Genomic DNA, 18,897 nt, shown 5'->3' with positions numbered 1-18,897 from the left:
CCCGCCCCCCCTCCTTCCTTCCCCCCCCATGGAGGATGTTCTCTGCTGATGGAACTATTTCCTGATGGTTTTCTCATCAACAGTTGTTTGTGGTGTAGCAGATGTTGGGGTTGCACAGTCACTAAATCCTGTCAGAAAGCTCACTTACTGCGGCCACTCGGCTCTCCGTGGCACATTCGCTTCAGAGGTATAATGACACCGTGTTGATTTTTGGGTCCTTTAGATTGTCTCCCCTTTTGTTTTCTGGTAGGACTTTAGCTGTGATTCAATCGCATCATTTCCAGTTCACAATGGGTTTCTATTGACAACAGCTACCATGGCAATACAGATCTGGCTCTGGGATGTCATAGGACCAGGAGCTGGCCTTTCGGCCCTTCGAGCCAATTTGTCAGTTCTGCATCTTGTTAATCTCATTACCCGCACGTCTCAAGTATCCGTAAGACAAAGGTCCTCTACCAACCTGCCCCCGCCACACAGTACTGCCCCCGATTATCAAAATCCACGACAAGACCTTGGACAACGTGGACCACTTTCCATACCTTGGGAGCCTACTGTCAACAAGGGCAGACGCCGATAACAAAGTCCAACACCGCCTTCAGTGTGCCAGTGCAGCCTTTGGTCGCCTGAGGAAGAGAGTGTTTGAAGACCAGGACCTCAAACCCAGCACTAAGCTCATGGTCTACAGAGCAGTAGTGATACCTGCCCTGCTGTATGCCTCAGAGACATGGACCATGTACAGCAGGCACCTCAAAGCACTGGAGAGGTACCAGCAACACTGCCTCCGCAAGATCCTGCAAATCCATTGGCAGGATAGGCGCACCAACGTCAGTGTTCTTGCTCAGGCCAACATCCCCAGCATCGAAGCTTTGACCACGCTCGATCAGCTCCGATGGACGGGTCACATTGTCTGCATGCCCGATACGAGACTCCCAAAACAAGCGCTCTACTCGGAGCTCCGGCACAGCAAGAGAGCCCCAGGTGGGCAGAGGAAACGCTTCAAGGACACCCTCAAAGCCTCCTTGAAAAAGTGTAACATCCCCACCGACACCTGGGAATCCCTGGCCCAAGACCGCACAAAGTGGAGGAGAAGCATCCGGAAGGCGCCGAACACCTCGAGTCTCTTCACCGGGAGCAAGCGGAAGCCAAGCGCAGGAAGCGGAAGGAGCGCACGTCAACCCAAGCACCCCACCCACCCGCCCCTTCAACCACCGTCTGCCCCACCTGTGACCGAGACTGTAGGTCCCGCATTGGACTCATCAGTCACCTGAGAACTCATTTTTAATGTGGAAGCAAGTCATCCTCGGCTCCGAGGGACTGCCGAAGAAGAAGAAGTAATCTCATTACCCGCACTTCTCAAGTACCTGTCTCCCTTTTAAACCCTCAGTTGACTTTGTATCTTTGTCCTTCCTGGGGCAATGTGTTCCCTATTCTCACAGCCCTCAGTGTGAAGAAGTGTTTGTGCATTTAATTTTAATCAGCTTAATTTGAATTCTATGACTGCCTCTTCTTGTTCTGAAGTCTCAAATCACTCACGATTCACCCTGTCAATTCTCTTCATTATTTTAAACACCTCAATCAGTTCATCCCCTAACCTCGCCTGCAGAGAATCTAACCCAGCTTCTCTCTCGCCTCTCCGTTATAATCCTCGTTGTCTCACCAAGCCTGAGATATCCTCCCTCCTTTTCTCCCTCAGCCTCTGCAATGAGCGACACCTCATCTTCGGGTCTGGGCTCCCCTTGCCCTCTCGCCTTTGGTTTATCGACCCTACATCCATATAAACTCTCCCGCTCATATTCATGGCCACTCCCTCGACCGCGCCACCTCCCGTGTCCTTTCGGCTCCAATGGATCAGATCCTTTTTGAGTTTGATGAGTTTATTTAATATATCCCCTCTTTTTATTTTAAATGCACTTATCTCATTACTAATCTCATCATCTAATGTCAGGTCCACTTGTTCTATCTCCCTGGTAAATACTGAAGCAAAATAATTATTTAATATTTCTGCTGTCTCTCTATCGTTACCTGTGGTATTATCCTGTCTATCCCTTAATGGCCCGATTCCTATCCTTGTTAATTTAATTTCATTGTTCCTCTTTGCCTTCCTAATTTTTTTTTGACTTCTCTCTTAATCTCTTCGTATGCTCCCTTATCATGCACTCCCCTGCTGTCCATGTACTTAATGTATGCCTCTTTCCTTATCCTCAATTGTTCCCTTATGGCTTTATTCATCCATGGAGTCTCATTAGTGTTTAGTTTCTTTCCTTTTAGTGGAATATATTGTACCTACACTCTGTTGAACACCGTTTTAAATGTTTCCCATTGCTGTTCTACATCATTGTTTGCCAATATTGTTGCCCATTTTATTTTCCCAAGTTCTATTCTCAGCCCCTCAAAATCAGCTTTTCTCCAATCTATTACCCTGTTTTTTGTCATACTATGTCCTTCTCAATTATCATCTTAAAGTGTATTATATTATGGTCACTATTGCCTAGATGTACCACTACTTTTACTTCTCTTACCTGCTCTGGTTCATTCCCCATTACTAGATCCAATAGTGAATCCTCCCTTGTTGGGCTTTTTACATGTTGGGTTAGAAAGGAGTCCTGTACACCTTGTAGGGACTCCATTACCCCTTTACTACCTCTTCTGTCCAATTGATATCGGGGTAGTTGAAATCCCCCATGATGATTATTCTATGTTTTTTACTCATTTCCATAATTTGCATATTTCTTCCTCCACCTCCCTTCCACTATTAGGTGGCATTAATGGCATTATCGACATTGTAAATCATTCCCTCCCCTCCGGTCCTGCCCTTAAACTGCCATCCTCACTCCCCTCAAAAACTCACCCTTGACCCTGCTGTCCTTGCAAGCTACTGCCCCATTGCTAATCTCCCTTCCCTCTTAGAAAATAATAATAGGATTGGGCAGAGTCAACACGGATTTATGAAAGGGAAATCGTGTTTGACGAATCTATTAGAGTTTTTTGAGGTTGTAACTAGCAGAATAGATCAGGGGGAACCAGTGAATGTGGTGTACTTGGATTTTCAGAAGGCATTTGATAAGGTGCCACACAAGAGGTTATTAAATGATAGACAGATTTTTACAAGATAAGGGAGTGAAGGGTTATGGGGAGCGGGCTGGGAAGTTGCTTTGAGCCCAAGATCAGCCATGATCTTATTGAATGGCGGAGCAGGCTCGAGGGGCCAAGTGGCCTATTCCTGCTCCTATTTCTTATGTTCTTAAACAAAATTAGGGCTCATGGGATTGGGGGTAATATACTAGCATGGACTGAGGATTGGTTAACGGACAGAAAACAGAGAGTAGGAATAAACGGGTCATTTTCGAGTTGGCAGGCTGTAACTAGTGGGGTACCGCAAGGATCAGTGTTTGGGCCTCAGCTATTCACAATCTATATCAATGATTTGGATGAGGGGACCAAATGTAATATATCCAAGTTTGCTGATGATACAAAGCTGGGTGGGAATGTAAGTTGTGAGGAGGATGCAAGGAGGCTTCAAGGGGATATAGACAGGCTAAGTGAGTGAGCAAGAACATGGCAACTGGAATATAATGTGGATAATTGAGAAGTTATCCACTTTGGTAGGAAAAATAGAAAAGCAGAGTATTTTTTAAATGGAGAGAGATTGGGAAATGTTGGTGTTCAGAGGGACCTGGGGGTCCTTGTACACGAATCACTGAAAGTTAACATGCAGATACAGCAAGCAATTGGGAAAGCAAATGGTATGTTGGCCTTTATTACAAGAGGATTTGAATATAAGAGTAAAGACATCTTACTGCAATTATATAGGGCCCTGGTGAGACCACACCTGGAGTATTGTGTACAGTTTGGTCTCCTTACCCAAGGAAGGATATACTTGCCATAGAGGGAGTGCAACGAAGGTTCACCAGACTGGTTCCTGGGATGGGGGGATTGTTCTATGAGGAGAGATTGAGTAGACTAGGCCTATATTCTCTAGAGTTTAGAAGAATGAGAGGTGATCTCATTGAAACATACAAAATTCTTACAGGGCTTGACAGGGTAGATGCAGGGAGGATGTTTCCCCTGGCTGGGGAGTCTAGAACCAGGCGTCACAGTCTCAGAATAAGGGGTCGGCCATTTAGGACTGAGATGAGGAGAAAGTTCTTCACTCAGAGGGTGGTGAATCTTTGGAATTCTCTACCCCAGAGGGCTGTGGAGGCTCAGTCGTTGAGTATATTCAAGACAGAGATCGATAGATTTTTGAATATTAAGGGAATGAAGGGATATGGGAATAGTGCAGGAAAGTGGAGTTACATAGAAACATAGAAGATTGGAGCAGGAGTAGGCCATTCGGCCCCTCGAGCCTGCTCCGCCATTCATTGAGATCATGGCTGATCATCCAAACTCAGTACAGGAAAAGTTCTGATATCTGGCACCGACGGGACCGGCGTGTTGCCGATCTATCAAAACTGCTGGACATGCAAAGTTAACGTTGAAGCATACAGAGATGAAAATCTCCATATTTGACAACAAACACTGTTGCTCAGCAACAGCTTGTAAACACTCGGCCCGTACCTTGGAAGTGTCTCTGAAGCTGTTGCTAAGCTACAAAGACGTTTTCCAGAGCCTACCTGTTAAAAGAATGCTAGGAGAAGAAAAAAAACCTAACCAAAATGGCTGCTGATTTCTGCCGTTAGAACGAGGTTTCTGGCCATACAACCTCCGGATAAACCAAAGTTTCCTGTACCCTGTCCCTGCCTTCTCCCCCTATCCCTTGATCCCTTTAGCCTTAAGAAATATATCTAACTCCTTCTTGAATATATTTAATGAATTGGCCTCAACTGCCTTCTGTGGTAGAGAATTCCACAAGTTCACCACTCTCTGGGTGAAGAAATTCCTCCTCATCTCAGTCCTAAATGGCTTACCCCTTATCCTTAGACTGTGACCCCTGGTTCTGGACTCCCCCGCCATAGGGAACATCCTTCCTGCATCTAGTCTGTCTAGTCCTATTAGAATTTTATAAGTTTCGATGAGATCCCCTCTCATTCTTCTAAACTCCAGCGAGTATGAGCCCAATCGACCCAATCTCTCCTCATACGTCATTCCTGCCATCCCAGGTATCAGTCTGGTGAATCTTCGCTGCACTTCCTCCGTGGCAAGAACATCCTTCCTCAGATAAGGCGACCAAAACTGCACACAATACTCACGGTGTGGTCTCACCAAGGCCTTGTACAACTGCAGCAAGACATCCTTGTTCCTGTACTCGAATCCTCTCGCTGTGAAGGCCAACATACCATTAACCGCCTGCTGCACCTGCATGCTTACCTTCAGCGACTGGTGCACAAGGACACCCAGGTCTCGTTGCACTTCCCCTTCGCCCAATCTATTGCTGTTCAGATAATAATCTGCCTTCCTGTTTTTGCCACCAAAGTGGATAACCTCGCATTTATCCACATTATACTGCATGTGCCATGCTTCTGCCCAATCACCCAACCTGTCCAAATCATACTGGAAGTTGAAGTAGAAGATCAGCCATGATCTTATTGAATGGCGGAGCATGCTCGAAGGGCCAAATGGCCGACTCCTGCTCCTATTTGTTATGTTCTCTTGAGCAATGTTCCCTTCAAAATACTGGGCATGTGCCGTTTTTCCTATTTAAAAGCTGGTGAGGCAGCTGCACGGGAGCTGCAGAGCTCTGCACGGCTGCACAACCTAAAGGGAACATTGCTCTCAAGTCCTGCAGCGTGTTGTCACCTCCCAAATCCCTGCCCATCTTTCCCACAACACCACCTTGGAATCCTGCCAATCCAGTTTCAGCCCCTGCCATGCAGCGAAATGGCTCTAAACCAAAGTCACAAATGAGGTCCTGTGACCGCGGTGCCTTATCCTTCTCAATGAGGTCCTGTGTGACAATGACTGCGGTGCCTTATCCTTCTCAATGAGGTCCTGTGTGACAATGACCGCCGTGCCTCCTCCTTCTCAATGAGGTCCTGTGTGACAGTGACCGCCGTGCCTTATCCTTCTCAATGAGGTCCTGTGTGACAGTGACCGCCGTGCCTTATCCTTCTCAATGAGGTCCTATGTGACAATGACCGCCGTGCCTTATCCTTCTCAATGAGGTCCTGTGTGACAGTGACCGCCGTGCCTTATCCTTCTCAATGAGGTCCTATGTGACAATGACCGCCGTGCCTTATCCTTCTTTAAGGGGCCATCCTTTACCTGGTTTACGGTAATTTACCTGGTCAGGCAGCCTTTTGCCACTGCACTGTGACCAATTCCAATCAGCGGTTTCGAATCGCTAAACCCTCCTTCCAGTTCTGACTGGAGGAACTTATAATTAATGATATATTAAAACGGACAAATGGTCTGGATGCAAGAAAGTCAAATTTTATTAAAACTAAAGAAACTACACTACACGATCAAAGTAATCACAGTAAAATTGCTTAACAGGGGAAGGCAGACGGCAAAACGAGGGATAAATGGCTACAATGTTAATTTTACAATCTTAGCAACAATTCCCTTAAATTACCACCCCTTTACTTCTCACTAGATTGTCTTGCTTGTGGGTCAGAAGCCTTGCTCACCTGCAGTCCAAAGAGTAAAAGAGAAGAGAGAGAGATGCTTCTGGGAAGCTATCTTTTATACCCCTTTTTTGGGGCCCGCCCAGATCTGATGTTTCTGGGCTAAAACAAAAGAGATCCAAACTGTCCACTTGTCTGGGATGGGTTTGGATAAAGTTGCAGTTTAAATGTGTCCATTGTCTGTGATGGCTTTCGAATAAAGCTGCAGTGGTTTGAATGTGTTCTCCCATTCATTTAAACGGTTCCTCCTCAGTTTGGATGTGTCCACTTGATATACAAACAAATGCTAATAGCATTCAATTGCTTTGTAAACAAAGCATTGTCCTGTGGTCATCTGGAACCACAATTGATTGACAGTCTTGAGTGCTTAGCAAACAAAGTCCCTTTGTTCATGCTGGCAGTTTCAAGCACTTGACCTTAGAGTCAATTTCAGTGAATGGATGTGTGTAAACAACCCAGTGTGCTTGCTGTCCGATGATTGGCTGATTCAAACGGGCCACTCCCTAGTGTAAAAAAGTAGCTTGTAGGTTACCGGACCCGCCCAATACCACAGGGTACGATAGCAAAATACTGCAGATGTTGGAAATCCGAAATAACAACAGAAAATGCTGGAAAAACTCAGCAGGTCAGGCAACATCCGTGGAGAGAAATTTGAGTTGACGTTTCGGGTTTGACCCTTCTTCAAAACTGGAGAGAAAAGGAACTAGATCGAAGGCAGGGCTGCGATCGGACAAAAGAATAAAAGAACCAAAAGAAGTAAAAGAGATTAGAAGCTAGACGAGATGGTAATATGCTGGGATTAGGTGTAAAGTGTACTGGCAGGGCAAAAGATAGCTGCCAGGTGTGGGAGAGAAACAAAAGGAAAGGGGGGGGGGGGAGGAAAGGAGCGGAAAAATATAAGTAAAAATGAAATAGGGGCCGAGGTTATGATCTGAAATTGTTGAACTCGATATTGAGTCCGGAAGGCTGCAGAGTGCCTAATCGGAAGATGAGGTGCTGTTCCTCGAGTTTACGTTGAGCTTCCGTGGAACAGTACAAGAGGCCAAGGACGGTGAGGTCCGAGTGGGAGTGGAGCGGTAAATTAAAATGACAGGCGACCGGAAGCTCGGGGTCACCCTTACGGACTGAACGGAGGTGTTCCGCAAAGCGGTCACCCAATCTGCGTTTGGTCTCCCCAATGTAGAGGAGACCGCATCGTGAGCAGCGAATACAGTATACTAGATTGCGAGAAGTACAAGTAAATCGCTGTTTCACCTGGAAGGGGTGTTTGGGGCCCTGGACAGTGGGGAGGGGGGAGGTATAGAGGCAGGTGTTACATCTCCTCCGCTTGCACGGGAAGGTGCCAGGCGAAGAGGAAGGGCTGTTTGGGGTGATAGAGGAGTGGACTAGGGTGTCTCGGAGAGAGCGGTCCCTGCGGAATGCTGAAAGGGGAGGGGAAGATACGTTTGGTGGTGGGATCACTTTGGAGGTAGCGGAAATGCCGGAGGATGATCCGTTGAATGTGGAGGCTGGTGGGGTGAAAGGTGAGGACAAGGGGAACCCTATCGTGGTTCCGGGAGGGAGGGGCAGGGGTGAGGGCAGAGGTGCGGGAGATAGAACTGACACGGTCGAGGGCAGTGTCAACCACGGTAGAGGGGAATCCTCGGTTGCGGAAAAAGGAAGACATGTCTGAAGCACTGGTGTGGAAGGTGGCATCGTCGGAGCAGATACGGCGGAGGCGGAGAAACTGGGAGAATGGAATAGAGTCCTTACAGGAAGCGGGGTGGGAGGAAGTGTAGTCCAGGTAGCTGTGGGAGTCAGTGGGCTTGTAGTAAATATTGGTCGATAACCTATCCCCAGAGATGGAGACGGAGAAGTCGAGGAAGGGAAGGGAAGAGTCAGAGATGGACCATGTGAAGGTGAGGGAAGGGTGGAAATTGGAGGCAAAGTGAATGAAATTGTCAAGTTCGGGGCGAGAGCAGGAAACGGCACCGATACAGTCATCAATGTATCGGAAAAAGAGGTGAGGGAGGGGACCCGAGTAGGACTGGAACAAAGATTGTTCCACATAGCCCACGAAAAGGCAGGCATAGCTAGGACCCATGCGGGTACCCATGGCAACACCTTTAATTTGGAGGAAATGAATGGAGTTAAAGGAGAAGTTGTTCAATGTGAGAACAAGTTCAGCCAGGCGGAGGAGGGTGGTGGTGGATGGGGACTGGTCGGGCCTCTGTTCAAGGAAGAAGCGGAGCGCCCTCAGGCCACCCGGGTGGGGGATGGAGGTGTAGAGGGATTGTACGTCCATGGTGAAAAGGAAGCGGTTGGGGCCAGGAAACTGGAAACTGTTAAAGTGGCGGAGGGCGTCCGAAGAGTCGCGGATGTAGGTGGGAAGAGACTGGACAAGGGGAGAAAAGATAGGAAGAGATAAGTTCCGTAGGGCAAGAACAGGCTGAAACGATGGGGCTCCATTCAAACCCACTACAGGGCAGCGCTGAGCTTTTTCATATGCTAACAGCCTGTCTGTCCTGTTCTGCTGCCTTTTATAATTCTGTTTCCATGAGGTCTGTTCAGCCATTTTTATGCCCTGGGCAATTTAAACAGTCCAAAACTCAAGAGTACATCTTTTTAATAAAATGTACAATCTTAAAGTGTGCGATTTTCACAAAGTTCTTTGATTCCAGTGTCCAAGTGCTGCCCAGCTTACGAGCTTTTTAATGCAGCCTTTTGCGGTTCTGGGTATGTTTTAAAACATTGTCCAACCCAGAGACAAATTAAATCACACAGGTCTTCGTCCATGATGTGGATTAATATTTCCCGATCTTCGGGGGCTGAGGGGATTTTGCGACCTCTACATTCTCAATGAGGTCCCGTGTGACGATGACCGCGGTGCCTTATCCTTCTCAATGAGGTCCTGTGTGACGATGACCGCGGTGCCTTATCCTTCTCAATGAGGTCCTGTGTGACGATGACCGCGGTGCCTTATCCTTCTCAATGAGGTCCTGTGTGACGACGACCGCGGTGCCTTATCCTTCTCAATGAGGTCCTGTGTGACGATGACCGCGATGCCTTATCCTTCTCAATGAGGTCCCGTGTGACAATGACCGCGGTGCCTTATCCTTCTCAATGAGGTCCTGTGTGACGATGACCGCGGTGCCTTATCCTTCTCAATGAGGTCCTGTGTGACGATGACCGCGGTGCCTTATCCTTCTCAATGAGGTCCTGTGTGACGATGACCGCGGTGCCTTATCCTTCTCAATGAGGTCCTGTGTGACGACGACCGCGGTGCCTTATCCTTCTCAATGAGGTCCTGTGTGACGATGACCGCGATGCCTTATCCTTCTCAATGAGGTCCTGTGTGACAATGACCGCGATGCCTTATCCTTCTCAATGAGGTCCTGTGTGACGATGACCGCGGTGCCTTATCCTTCTCAATGAGGTCCTGTGTGACGATGACCGCGGTGCCTTATCCTTCTCAATGAGGTCCTGTGTGACGATGACCGCGATGCCTTATCCTTCTCAATGAGGTCCCGTGTGACAATGACCGCGGTGCCTTATCCTTCTCAATGAGGTCCTGTGTGACGATGACCGCGGTGCCTTATCCTTCTCAATGAGGTCCTGTGTGACGATGACCGCGGTGCCTTATCCTTCTCAATGAGGTCCTGTGTGACGATGACCGCGGTGCCTTATCCTTCTCAATGAGGTCCTGTGTGACGACGACCGCGGTGCCTTATCCTTCTCAATGAGGTCCTGTGTGACAATGACCGCGATGCCTTATCCTTCTCAATGAGGTCCTGTGTGACGATGACCGCGATGCCTTATCCTTCTCAATGAGGTCCTGTGTGACAATGACCGCGATGCCTTATCCTTCTCGACCTCCGGTTCCCTGACATGGTTGACTGCAGCATCCTCCTGCAGCATCCAGCTCAACCCCACTACTCACAATCTATCCTTGGCCCCTCCCTCTTCCTCATCTACACGCAGCCCCTCGGCGACATCATCGACAGACATGGGGTTAGACATGGGAAGACTGAAGGCATCTGATTCAGGCATCTTGTACATTTGCCCTGCCTGACCATTGACAGCTGTGCCTTCAGTTGCCTAGCATTCCCTAACTAAACCACTCCGCACCAACACTCGGGAGTGAGTTACAGGCTGGAATCTAATCGAGGGGTTCGGGAGGTTTATATATAGAATAACAGATACCCGGGAGTGAGTTACAGGCTGGAATCTAATCGAGGGGTTCGGGGGGTTTATATATAGAATAACAGATACCCAGGAGTGAGTTACAGGCTGGAATCTAATCGAGGGGTTCGGGGGGTTTATATATAGAATAACAGATACCCGGGAGTGAGTTACAGGCTGGAATCTAATCGAGGGGTTCGGGGGGTTTATATATAGAATAACAGATACCCGGGAGTGAGTTACAGGCTGGAATCTAATCGAGGGGTTCGGGGGGTTTATATATAGAATAACAGATACCTGGGAGTGAGTTACAGGCTGGAATCTAATCGAGGGGTTCGGGGGGTTTATATATAGAATAACAGATACCCAGGAGTGAGTTACAGGCTGGAATCTAATCGAGGGGTTCGGGGGGTTTATATATTGAATAACAGATACCCGGGAGTGAGTTACAGGCTGGAATCTAATCGAGGGGTTCGGGGGGTTTATATATAGAATAACAGATACCCGGGAGTGAGTTACAGGCTGGAATCTAATCGAGGGGTTCGGGGGGTTTATATGTGCAGTAGGTGCCTTTGGGCCAGTGGTAATGTCTCGGGCCAGGCTTTTTGCTGTGGGCTGATGCCCGTTTGGGATGGGGCTGAGACTCTGAAAGAATTGCTGGGCCTGGAAATCCCTGGTAATTGTGTGGAGATGATGAGTGAATAGTGTTATCCCTGAGTGCAGGAGCAGTGAGCTCCCCGTCATAGAACTGGCCGTGTAACTGAATCAGTCCTGCCAATGATTTGCTCTATGTTGAAGTGGATTACAAACCAAACTCTCATCTCTGAGTTCAGAGAACTGTGAACTGCTGCTGCATTGCTCCGCTGTTAGGGACGCTATCTGCCTTGCTGATCGGCTGGTTTCATCCTCCTCATGTACTGAGGGAGCTGATAGTGTAGAGCAGCAGTAGGAGTACCTGCTGGCCTTAGCACTGGGCTAATGGGGTTGCGATGGACTGCCAGGGTTCCTGATCACTCCAGCAACTCCTGCTGCAATGTGCACGTGTGGTTATTGGGTGGGGACAGAGTTGGGCTCGGCTGTGATGCCCTCATTAGTTGAATATCTTGCTGCTGCTCACTGGGTTGTGTACCGGAAGGTGTCTGATGGGGGTGGCACCTTCTGGGGAGTGGAAGGGGACAGAAAGTGTCCGTGTTTTCCTCTGTATCCGGTCGTGTGGGTGGGTAGATAGGCAGACGTGGGCCATTAACCTCAATCACAATGGGCTGGATTTTCATTCAGAAGTCGGGAAGGAGGCAGGACTGCAACTTTCGGGGTTGTAGTCCCGCCTCCATCGAGATGCGGCCAATCCACGTGATTTTCACTTGATTGACCTTGTTGAGCCCGCCCAGTGGGCTCAGCAGGCCAATTAAGGGCCACCCGGCAACAGGTGACGTCACAGACTGAAATTTCACCTGTCAAGAGGTGTTGACAGATGAAATATCAGCGTTTCACAGCTGTTTGAAGCTGTCAAACACTGACAGTCTGACTTCTAACCTGAGTCCTTCTACACAGACTCAGTTAGAAATCTCTCCTGCGCAGAAAGCTGCAGGCTGTCACTTTTGACAGCTCGTAGCCATTCTGCTTTCTGTGCTGGCTGAATAATGGACTCCCGAAACCTAGAGGAAGAAAGGCTGTAAAGGTAAGTACAGGTAATTTAAACTTCTTTACACACTTTAGACACACCAAACACACTTACCTTTGCACTCATGCACCCATTACTCACCTGAACACCGACATCGCGACCCCTCCAAGTCCTTCAACCCGACAGCCCGCCTGCTCTAACCTGACGTGGTTTGGAGCCGTCGGGAATCCCACACGAAACCCCTCAAAATAGGGATTAGGCTAAAAACTGCCTGTTAACTACCTGTTAACAGGCAGTTAATTGGCACTAATCCCTTCCCGCCTCGGGTCGGCGGGTCCCAGTGCGGGGCAGGTACCCGCCTCCTTTGAAACTTACATGGAGGCGGGTTTTGGGCGGGATGGTGTCGGGTCCCCGAATTCGGAATTTTAACCCCCCGCACGCCTAAAAGCCTGCCTCACGGCAGGCTGAAAATCAACCCCAATGTGTGGTGTCTCCGCTGGGAGTTTATCACAACGAGCTGTCCAGGGCCCCCTCCCTGTGGGAGCTGAGCTCTGCGATGCGAGGTGGGGGGGGCTCTGCGATGTGAGGGGGGGGTGGGCTCTGCGATGTGAGGGGGGGGCTCTGCGATGCGAGGGGGGGTGAGCTCTGCGATGCGAGGGGGGGGTTGAGCTCTGCGATGCGAGGGGGGGTGAGCTCTGCGATGTGAGGGGGGGGTGGGCTCTGCGATGTGAGGGGGGGGCTCTGCGATGCGAGGGGGGGTGAGCTCTGCGATGCGAGGGGGGGTGAGCTCTGCGATGCGAGGGGGGGTGAGCTCTGCGATGCGAGGGGGGGTGAGCTCTGCGATGCGAGGGGGGGGCTCTGCGATGCGATGGGGGGTGAGCTCTGCGATGCGAGGGGGGGGTGAGCTCTGCGATGTGAGGGGGGGCTCTGCGATGCGAGGGGGGGTGAGCTCTGCGATGCGAGGGGGGGGTTGAGCTCTGCGATGCGAGGGGGGGTGAGCTCTGCGATGCGAGGGGGGGGTGGGCTCTGCGATGTGAGGGGGGGGCTCTGCGATGCGAGGGGGGGTGAGCTCTGCGATGCGAGGGGGGGTGAGCTCTGCGATGCGAGGGGGGGTGAGCTCTGCGATGCGAGGGGGGTGAGCTCTGCGATGCAAGGGGGGGCTCTGCGATGCGAGGGGGGGTGAGCTCTGCGATGCGAGGGGGGGCTCTGCGATGCGAGGGGGGTGAGCTCTGCGATGCGTGGGGGGGCTCTGCGATGCGAGGGGGGGTGAGCTCTGCGATGCGTGGGGGGGGCTCTGCGATGCGAGGGGGGGTGAGCTCTGCGATGCGAGGGGGGGTGAGCTCTGCGATGCGAGGGGGGGCTCTGCGATGCGTGGGGGGGGGCTCTGCGATGCGAGGGGGGGTGAGCTCCGCGATGCGAGGGGGGGGTGGGCTCCGCGATGCGAGGGGGGGTGGGCTCCGCGATGCGAGGGGCGGGGTGGGCTCCGCGATGCGAGGGGCGGGGTGGGCTCCGCGATGCGAGGGGGGGGTGGGCTCCGCGATGCGAGGGGGGGGTGGGCTCCGCGATGCGAGGGGGGGGTGAGCTCTGCGAGGGCGGGGGGGGTGAGCTCTGCGAGGAGGGGGGGGCTCTGCGAGGAGGGGTGAGCTCTGCGAGGGGGGGCTCTGCGATGCGAGGGTTGGGTGAGCTCTGCGAGGGGGGCGGTGAGCTCTGCGAGGGGGGGGCGAGCTCTGCGATGCGAGGGGGGTGGGGGCTGTTTTACTGGGTGTCGAGGGGCCACAAGCTTTGCCAGGCAGCTCCTGGTTGCGGCGAGACTGCCTGACCTTGCGGAGGTTGTGCCCAGGACTCATGTCTTGTTGTTTTCCCCCCAGGTGCGGGGGACCAGGCCCTCTTCTCTTCGGTTTACTCGATGCTCGTGCAGCAACTTCCACGGGAGCCCATGGAATGGCGAAGGTACAGGCCGTCTCTCCGTTTATTCTCTAGCTGTGATTAGACTTGTAAATCCTGTCGATCCCAGACCACAGGAGCCCACCTATTGCCACAACCGTCAACCCTAGTGGCTCTGAGAGCCATTGGTGGCTCTTGCCTCGAACATTGCCCCTGGCTTGCCCTCTCTGAGCCTGAGAGGGGAGTCCTGGGAGGAAAGGAGGATTTGCAGGGCCTGTTTTTTTTTTAAGTCGATTCTCCAGGTTTGGGGACCTGCTTCAGCAAATGGCCCAGTTAAATTGGGAAACATTTCTTCCCATTTCCCAGAATATCCTTGGGGAAATGACTCCTAACTCGCACAGCCTCGGGTGGGACAGAGTTGGATCCACTTCTGCCCAATCCCCAACCACGCAGAGTCACCGCCAGGTGCAATCAGTCACACTTGGTTGCCTTTATATTTCACATTGACTACGTGTCGACTGTTTCCCGATAGGACAGTCACTGCCCTCGGAGAGGGTTCGCCAGTCTAGTGGTTCTGTTACTGGACCCTTCTGCCTGGACTAATAATCCAGAGAATGTGACTTCAAATCCCACCACGAGAATTAGAATTCAGTTTCGGGAGGGAAACCTGCCCTCCTTACTCGGGCTGGGCCTATAGGTGACTCCAGTCCCACACCATCCTGGGTGACTCTTAACTGCCATCAGTTGAGTCGCCACCTTCTCAGGACAGCTAGGGAAGGTCAATAAATGCCGGCCTTGCCAGTGATGCCCACACCCTGAGAATTAATTCAAAAGACTGTCTCAAGCTCAAAGAAACCATCGTAGGTGAAGCCCACTTGGAATAAGGTGGTATAGAAATGCCCGGTAATGTAGGCTGACCGAGTTAGGCAGCTAGCTGCTCTGGTGATCCAGCACTAAAGCCTCTTCCTGTGTCCAGTAGAGCTTCGAGCCCCATGGTCAGTGACGATACTCAGCTCCATGTGGGATCTCGATGGCAGCAGGCTCCGCTCCGTGTCCACCGCTCTCGGGAGACGGTCACCACCCCGTGTCCACCGCTGTCGGGAGACGGTCTCCGCTCCATGTCCACCGCTGTCGCTGGGAGACGGTCTCCGCTCCGTGTCCACCGCTCTCGGGAGACGGTCTCCGCCCCGTGTCCACCGCTCTCGGGAGACGGTCTCCGCCCCGTGTCCACCGCTGTCGCTGGGAGACGGTCTCCGCTCCGTGTCCACCGCTCTCGGGAGACGGTCTCCGCCCCGTGTCCACCGCTCTCGCTGGGAGACGGTCTCCACTCCGTGTCCACCGCTCTCGGGAGACGGTCTCCGCTCCATGTCCACCGCTGTCGCTGGGAGACGGTCTCCGCCCCGTGTCCACCGCTCTCGGGAGACGGTCACCACCCCGTGTCCACCGCTGTCGGGAGACGGTCTCCGCTCCATGTCCACCGCTGTCGCTGGGAGACGGTCTCCGCTCCGTGTCCACCGCTCTCGGGAGACGGTCTCCGCCCCGTGTCCACCGCTCTCGGAAGACGGTCTCCGCTCCATGTCCACCGCTGTCGCTGGGAGACGGTCTCCGCTCCGTGTCCACCGCTCTCGGGAGACGGTCTCCGCCCCGTGTCCACCGCTCTCGCTGGGAGACGGTCTCCACTCCGTATCCACCGCTCTCGGGAGACGGTCTCCGCTCCGTGTCCACCGCTCTCGGGAGACGGTCTCCGCTCCGTGTCCATCGCTCTCGGGAGACGGTCTCCGCTCCGTGTCCATCGCTCTCGGGAGACGGTCTCCGCCCCGTGTCCACCGCTCTCGCTGGGAGACGGTCTCCACTCCGTATCCACCGCTCTCGGGAGACGGTCTCCGCCCCGTGTCCACCGCTCTCGGGAGACGGTCTCCGCTCCGTGTCCACCGCTCTCGGGAGACGGTCTCCGCCCCGTGCCCACCGCTCTCGGGAGACGGTCTCCGCCCCGTGTCCACCGCTCTCGGGAGACGGTCTCCGCCCCGTGTCCACCGCTCTCGGGAGACGGTCTCCGCCCCGTGTCCACCGCTCTCGGGAGACGGTCTCCGCCCCGTGTCCACCGCTCTCGGGAGACGGTCTCCGCCCCGTGTCCACCGCTCTCGGGAGACGGTCTCCGCCCCGTGTCCACCGCTCTCGGGAGACGGTCTCCGCCCCGTGTCCACCGCTCTCGGGAGACGGTCTCCGCCCCGTGTCCACCGCTCTCGGGAGACGGTCTCCGCCCCGTGTCCACCGCTCTCGGGAGACGGTCTCCGCCCCGTGTCCACCGCTCTCGGGAGACGGTCTCCGCCCCGTGTCCACCGCTCTCGGGAGACGGTCTCCGCTCCATGTCCACCGCTGTCGCTGGGAGACGGTCTCCGCTCCGTGTCCACCGCTCTCGGGAGACGGTCTCCGCCCCGTGTCCACCGCTCTCGGAAGACGGTCTCCGCTCCATGTCCACCGCTGTCGCTGGGAGACGGTCTCCGCTCCGTGTCCACCGCTCTCGGGAGACGGTCTCCGCCCCGTGTCCACCGCTCTCGCTGGGAGACGGTCTCCACTCCGTATCCACCGCTCTCGGGAGACGGTCTCCGCTCCGTGTCCACCGCTCTCGGGAGACGGTCTCCGCTCCGTGTCCATCGCTCTCGGGAGACGGTCTCCGCTCCGTGTCCATCGCTCTCGGGAGACGGTCTCCGCCCCGTGTCCACCGCTCTCGCTGGGAGACGGTCTCCACTCCGTATCCACCGCTCTCGGGAGACGGTCTCCGCCCCGTGTCCACCGCTCTCGGGAGACGGTCTCCGCTCCGTGTCCACCGCTCTCGGGAGACGGTCTCCGCCCCGTGCCCACCGCTCTCGGGAGACGGTCTCCGCCCCGTGTCCACCGCTCTCGGGAGACGGTCTCCGCCCCGTGTCCACCGCTCTCGGGAGACGGTCTCCGCCCCGTGTCCACCGCTCTCGGGAGACGGTCTCCGCCCCGTGTCCACCGCTCTCGGGAGACGGTCTCCGCCCCGTGTCCACCGCTCTCGGGAGACGGTCTCCGCCCCGTGTCCACCGCTCTCGGGAGACGGTCTCCGCCCCGTGTCCACCGCTCTCGGGAGACGGTCTCCGCCCCGTGTCCACCGCTCTCGGGAGACGGTCTCCGCCCCGTGTCCACCGCTCTCGGGAGACGGTCTCCGCCCCGTGTCCACCGCTCTCGGGAGACGGTCTCCGCCCCGTGTCCACCGCTCTCGGGAGACGGTCTCCGCCCCGTGTCCACCGCTCTCGGGAGACGGTCTCCGCCCCGTGTCCACCGCTCTCGGGAGACGGTCTCCGCCCCGTGTCCACCGCTCTCGGGAGACGGTCTCCGCCCCGTGTCCACCGCTCTCGGGAGACGGTCTCCGCCCCGTGTCCACCGCTCTCGGGAGACGGTCTCCGCCCCGTGTCCACCGCTCTCGGGAGACGGTCTCCGCCCCGTGTCCACCGCTCTCGGGAGACGGTCTCCGCCCCGTGTCCACCGCTCTCGGGAGACGGTCTCCGCCCCGTGTCCACCGCTCTCGGGAGACGGTCTCCGCCCCGTGTCCACCGCTCTCGGGAGACGGTCTCCGCCCCGTGTCCACCGCTCTCGGGAGACGGTCTCCGCCCCGTGTCCACCGCTCTCGGGAGACGGTCTCCGCCCCGTGTCCACCGCTCTCGGGAGACGGTCTCCGCCCCGTGTCCACCGCTCTCGGGAGACGGTCTCCGCCCCGTGTCCACCGCTCTCGGGAGACGGCCTCCGCCCCGTGTCCACCGCTCTCGCTGGGAGACGGTCTCCGCCCCGTATCCACCGCTGTCGGGAGACTGTCTCCGCTCCGTGTCCACCGCTCTCGCTGGGAGACGGTCTCCGCCCCGTATCCACCGCTGTCGGGAGACGGTCTCCGCCCCGTATCCACCGCTGTCGGGAGACGGTCTCCGCCCCGTATCCACCGCTGTCGGGAGACGGTCTCCGCCCCCTATCCACCGCTCTCGGGAGACTGTCTCCGCCCCGTATCCACCGCTCTCGGGAGACTGTCTCCGCTCCGTATCCACCGCTCTCGGGAGACGGTCTCCGCTCCGTAGCCACCGCTCTCGCTGGGAGACGGTCTCCGCTCCGTATCCACCGCTCTCGCTGGGAGACGGTCTCCGCTCCTTATCCACCGCTCTCGGGAGACGGTCTCCGCCCCGTATCCACCGCTCTCGGGAGACGGTCTCCGCTCCGTATGCACCGCTCTCGCTGAAACATAGAAACAAAGAAACATAGAAGATAGGAGCAGGAGTCGGCCCCTCGAGCCTGCTCCGCCATTCAATGCGATCATGGCTGATCATCCAAATTCAGTACCCGGTCCCTGCTTTCTCCCCATACCCCTGGATCCCTTTCGCCTTAAGAAATATATCCAACTCCTTCTTGAATATATTTAATGAATTGGCCTCTACTGCCTTCTGAGGTAGAGAATTCCACAGGTTCACCACTCTCTGGGTGAAGAAATTCTTCCTCATCTCTGTCCTAAATGGCTTACCCCTTATCCTTAGACTGTGACCCCTGGTTCTGGACTCCCCCGCCATAGGGAACATCCTTCCTGCATCTAGTCTGTCTAGTCCTGTTAAGTTTCAATGAGATCCCCTCTCATTCTTCTAAACTCCAGCGAGTATAAGCCCAATC

General features: G+C 54.2%; 2 protein-coding genes across 7 annotated transcripts in view; both read left to right on the top strand.

Annotated features, from left to right (window-relative positions):
* Positions 1–18,897, top strand: part of rrp1 (ribosomal RNA processing 1) — a 428,065-nt gene that overhangs the window by 2,865 nt on the left and 406,303 nt on the right. The window lies entirely within an intron of this gene.
* Positions 14,211–18,897, top strand: part of trappc10 (trafficking protein particle complex subunit 10) — a 98,895-nt gene continuing 94,208 nt past the window's right edge. For all 3 annotated transcript variants that reach the window (XM_086007329.1, XM_086007330.1, XM_086007328.1), the window contains exon 1: positions 14,211–14,295. In XM_086007329.1, the coding sequence (XP_085863455.1) occupies positions 14,252–14,295 (44 nt within the window). In that variant the 5' untranslated portion in view covers positions 14,211–14,251. The remainder of the gene's footprint in view (positions 14,296–18,897) is intronic.

This window comes from Somniosus microcephalus, chromosome 14 (assembly GCF_052327205.1).
Source record: "Somniosus microcephalus isolate GS21.2 chromosome 14, FLI_Smic_1.0, whole genome shotgun sequence".
Lineage (NCBI taxonomy): Eukaryota > Metazoa > Chordata > Chondrichthyes > Squaliformes > Somniosidae > Somniosus > Somniosus microcephalus.
This window is presented reverse-complemented; position numbering and strand designations above follow the sequence as displayed.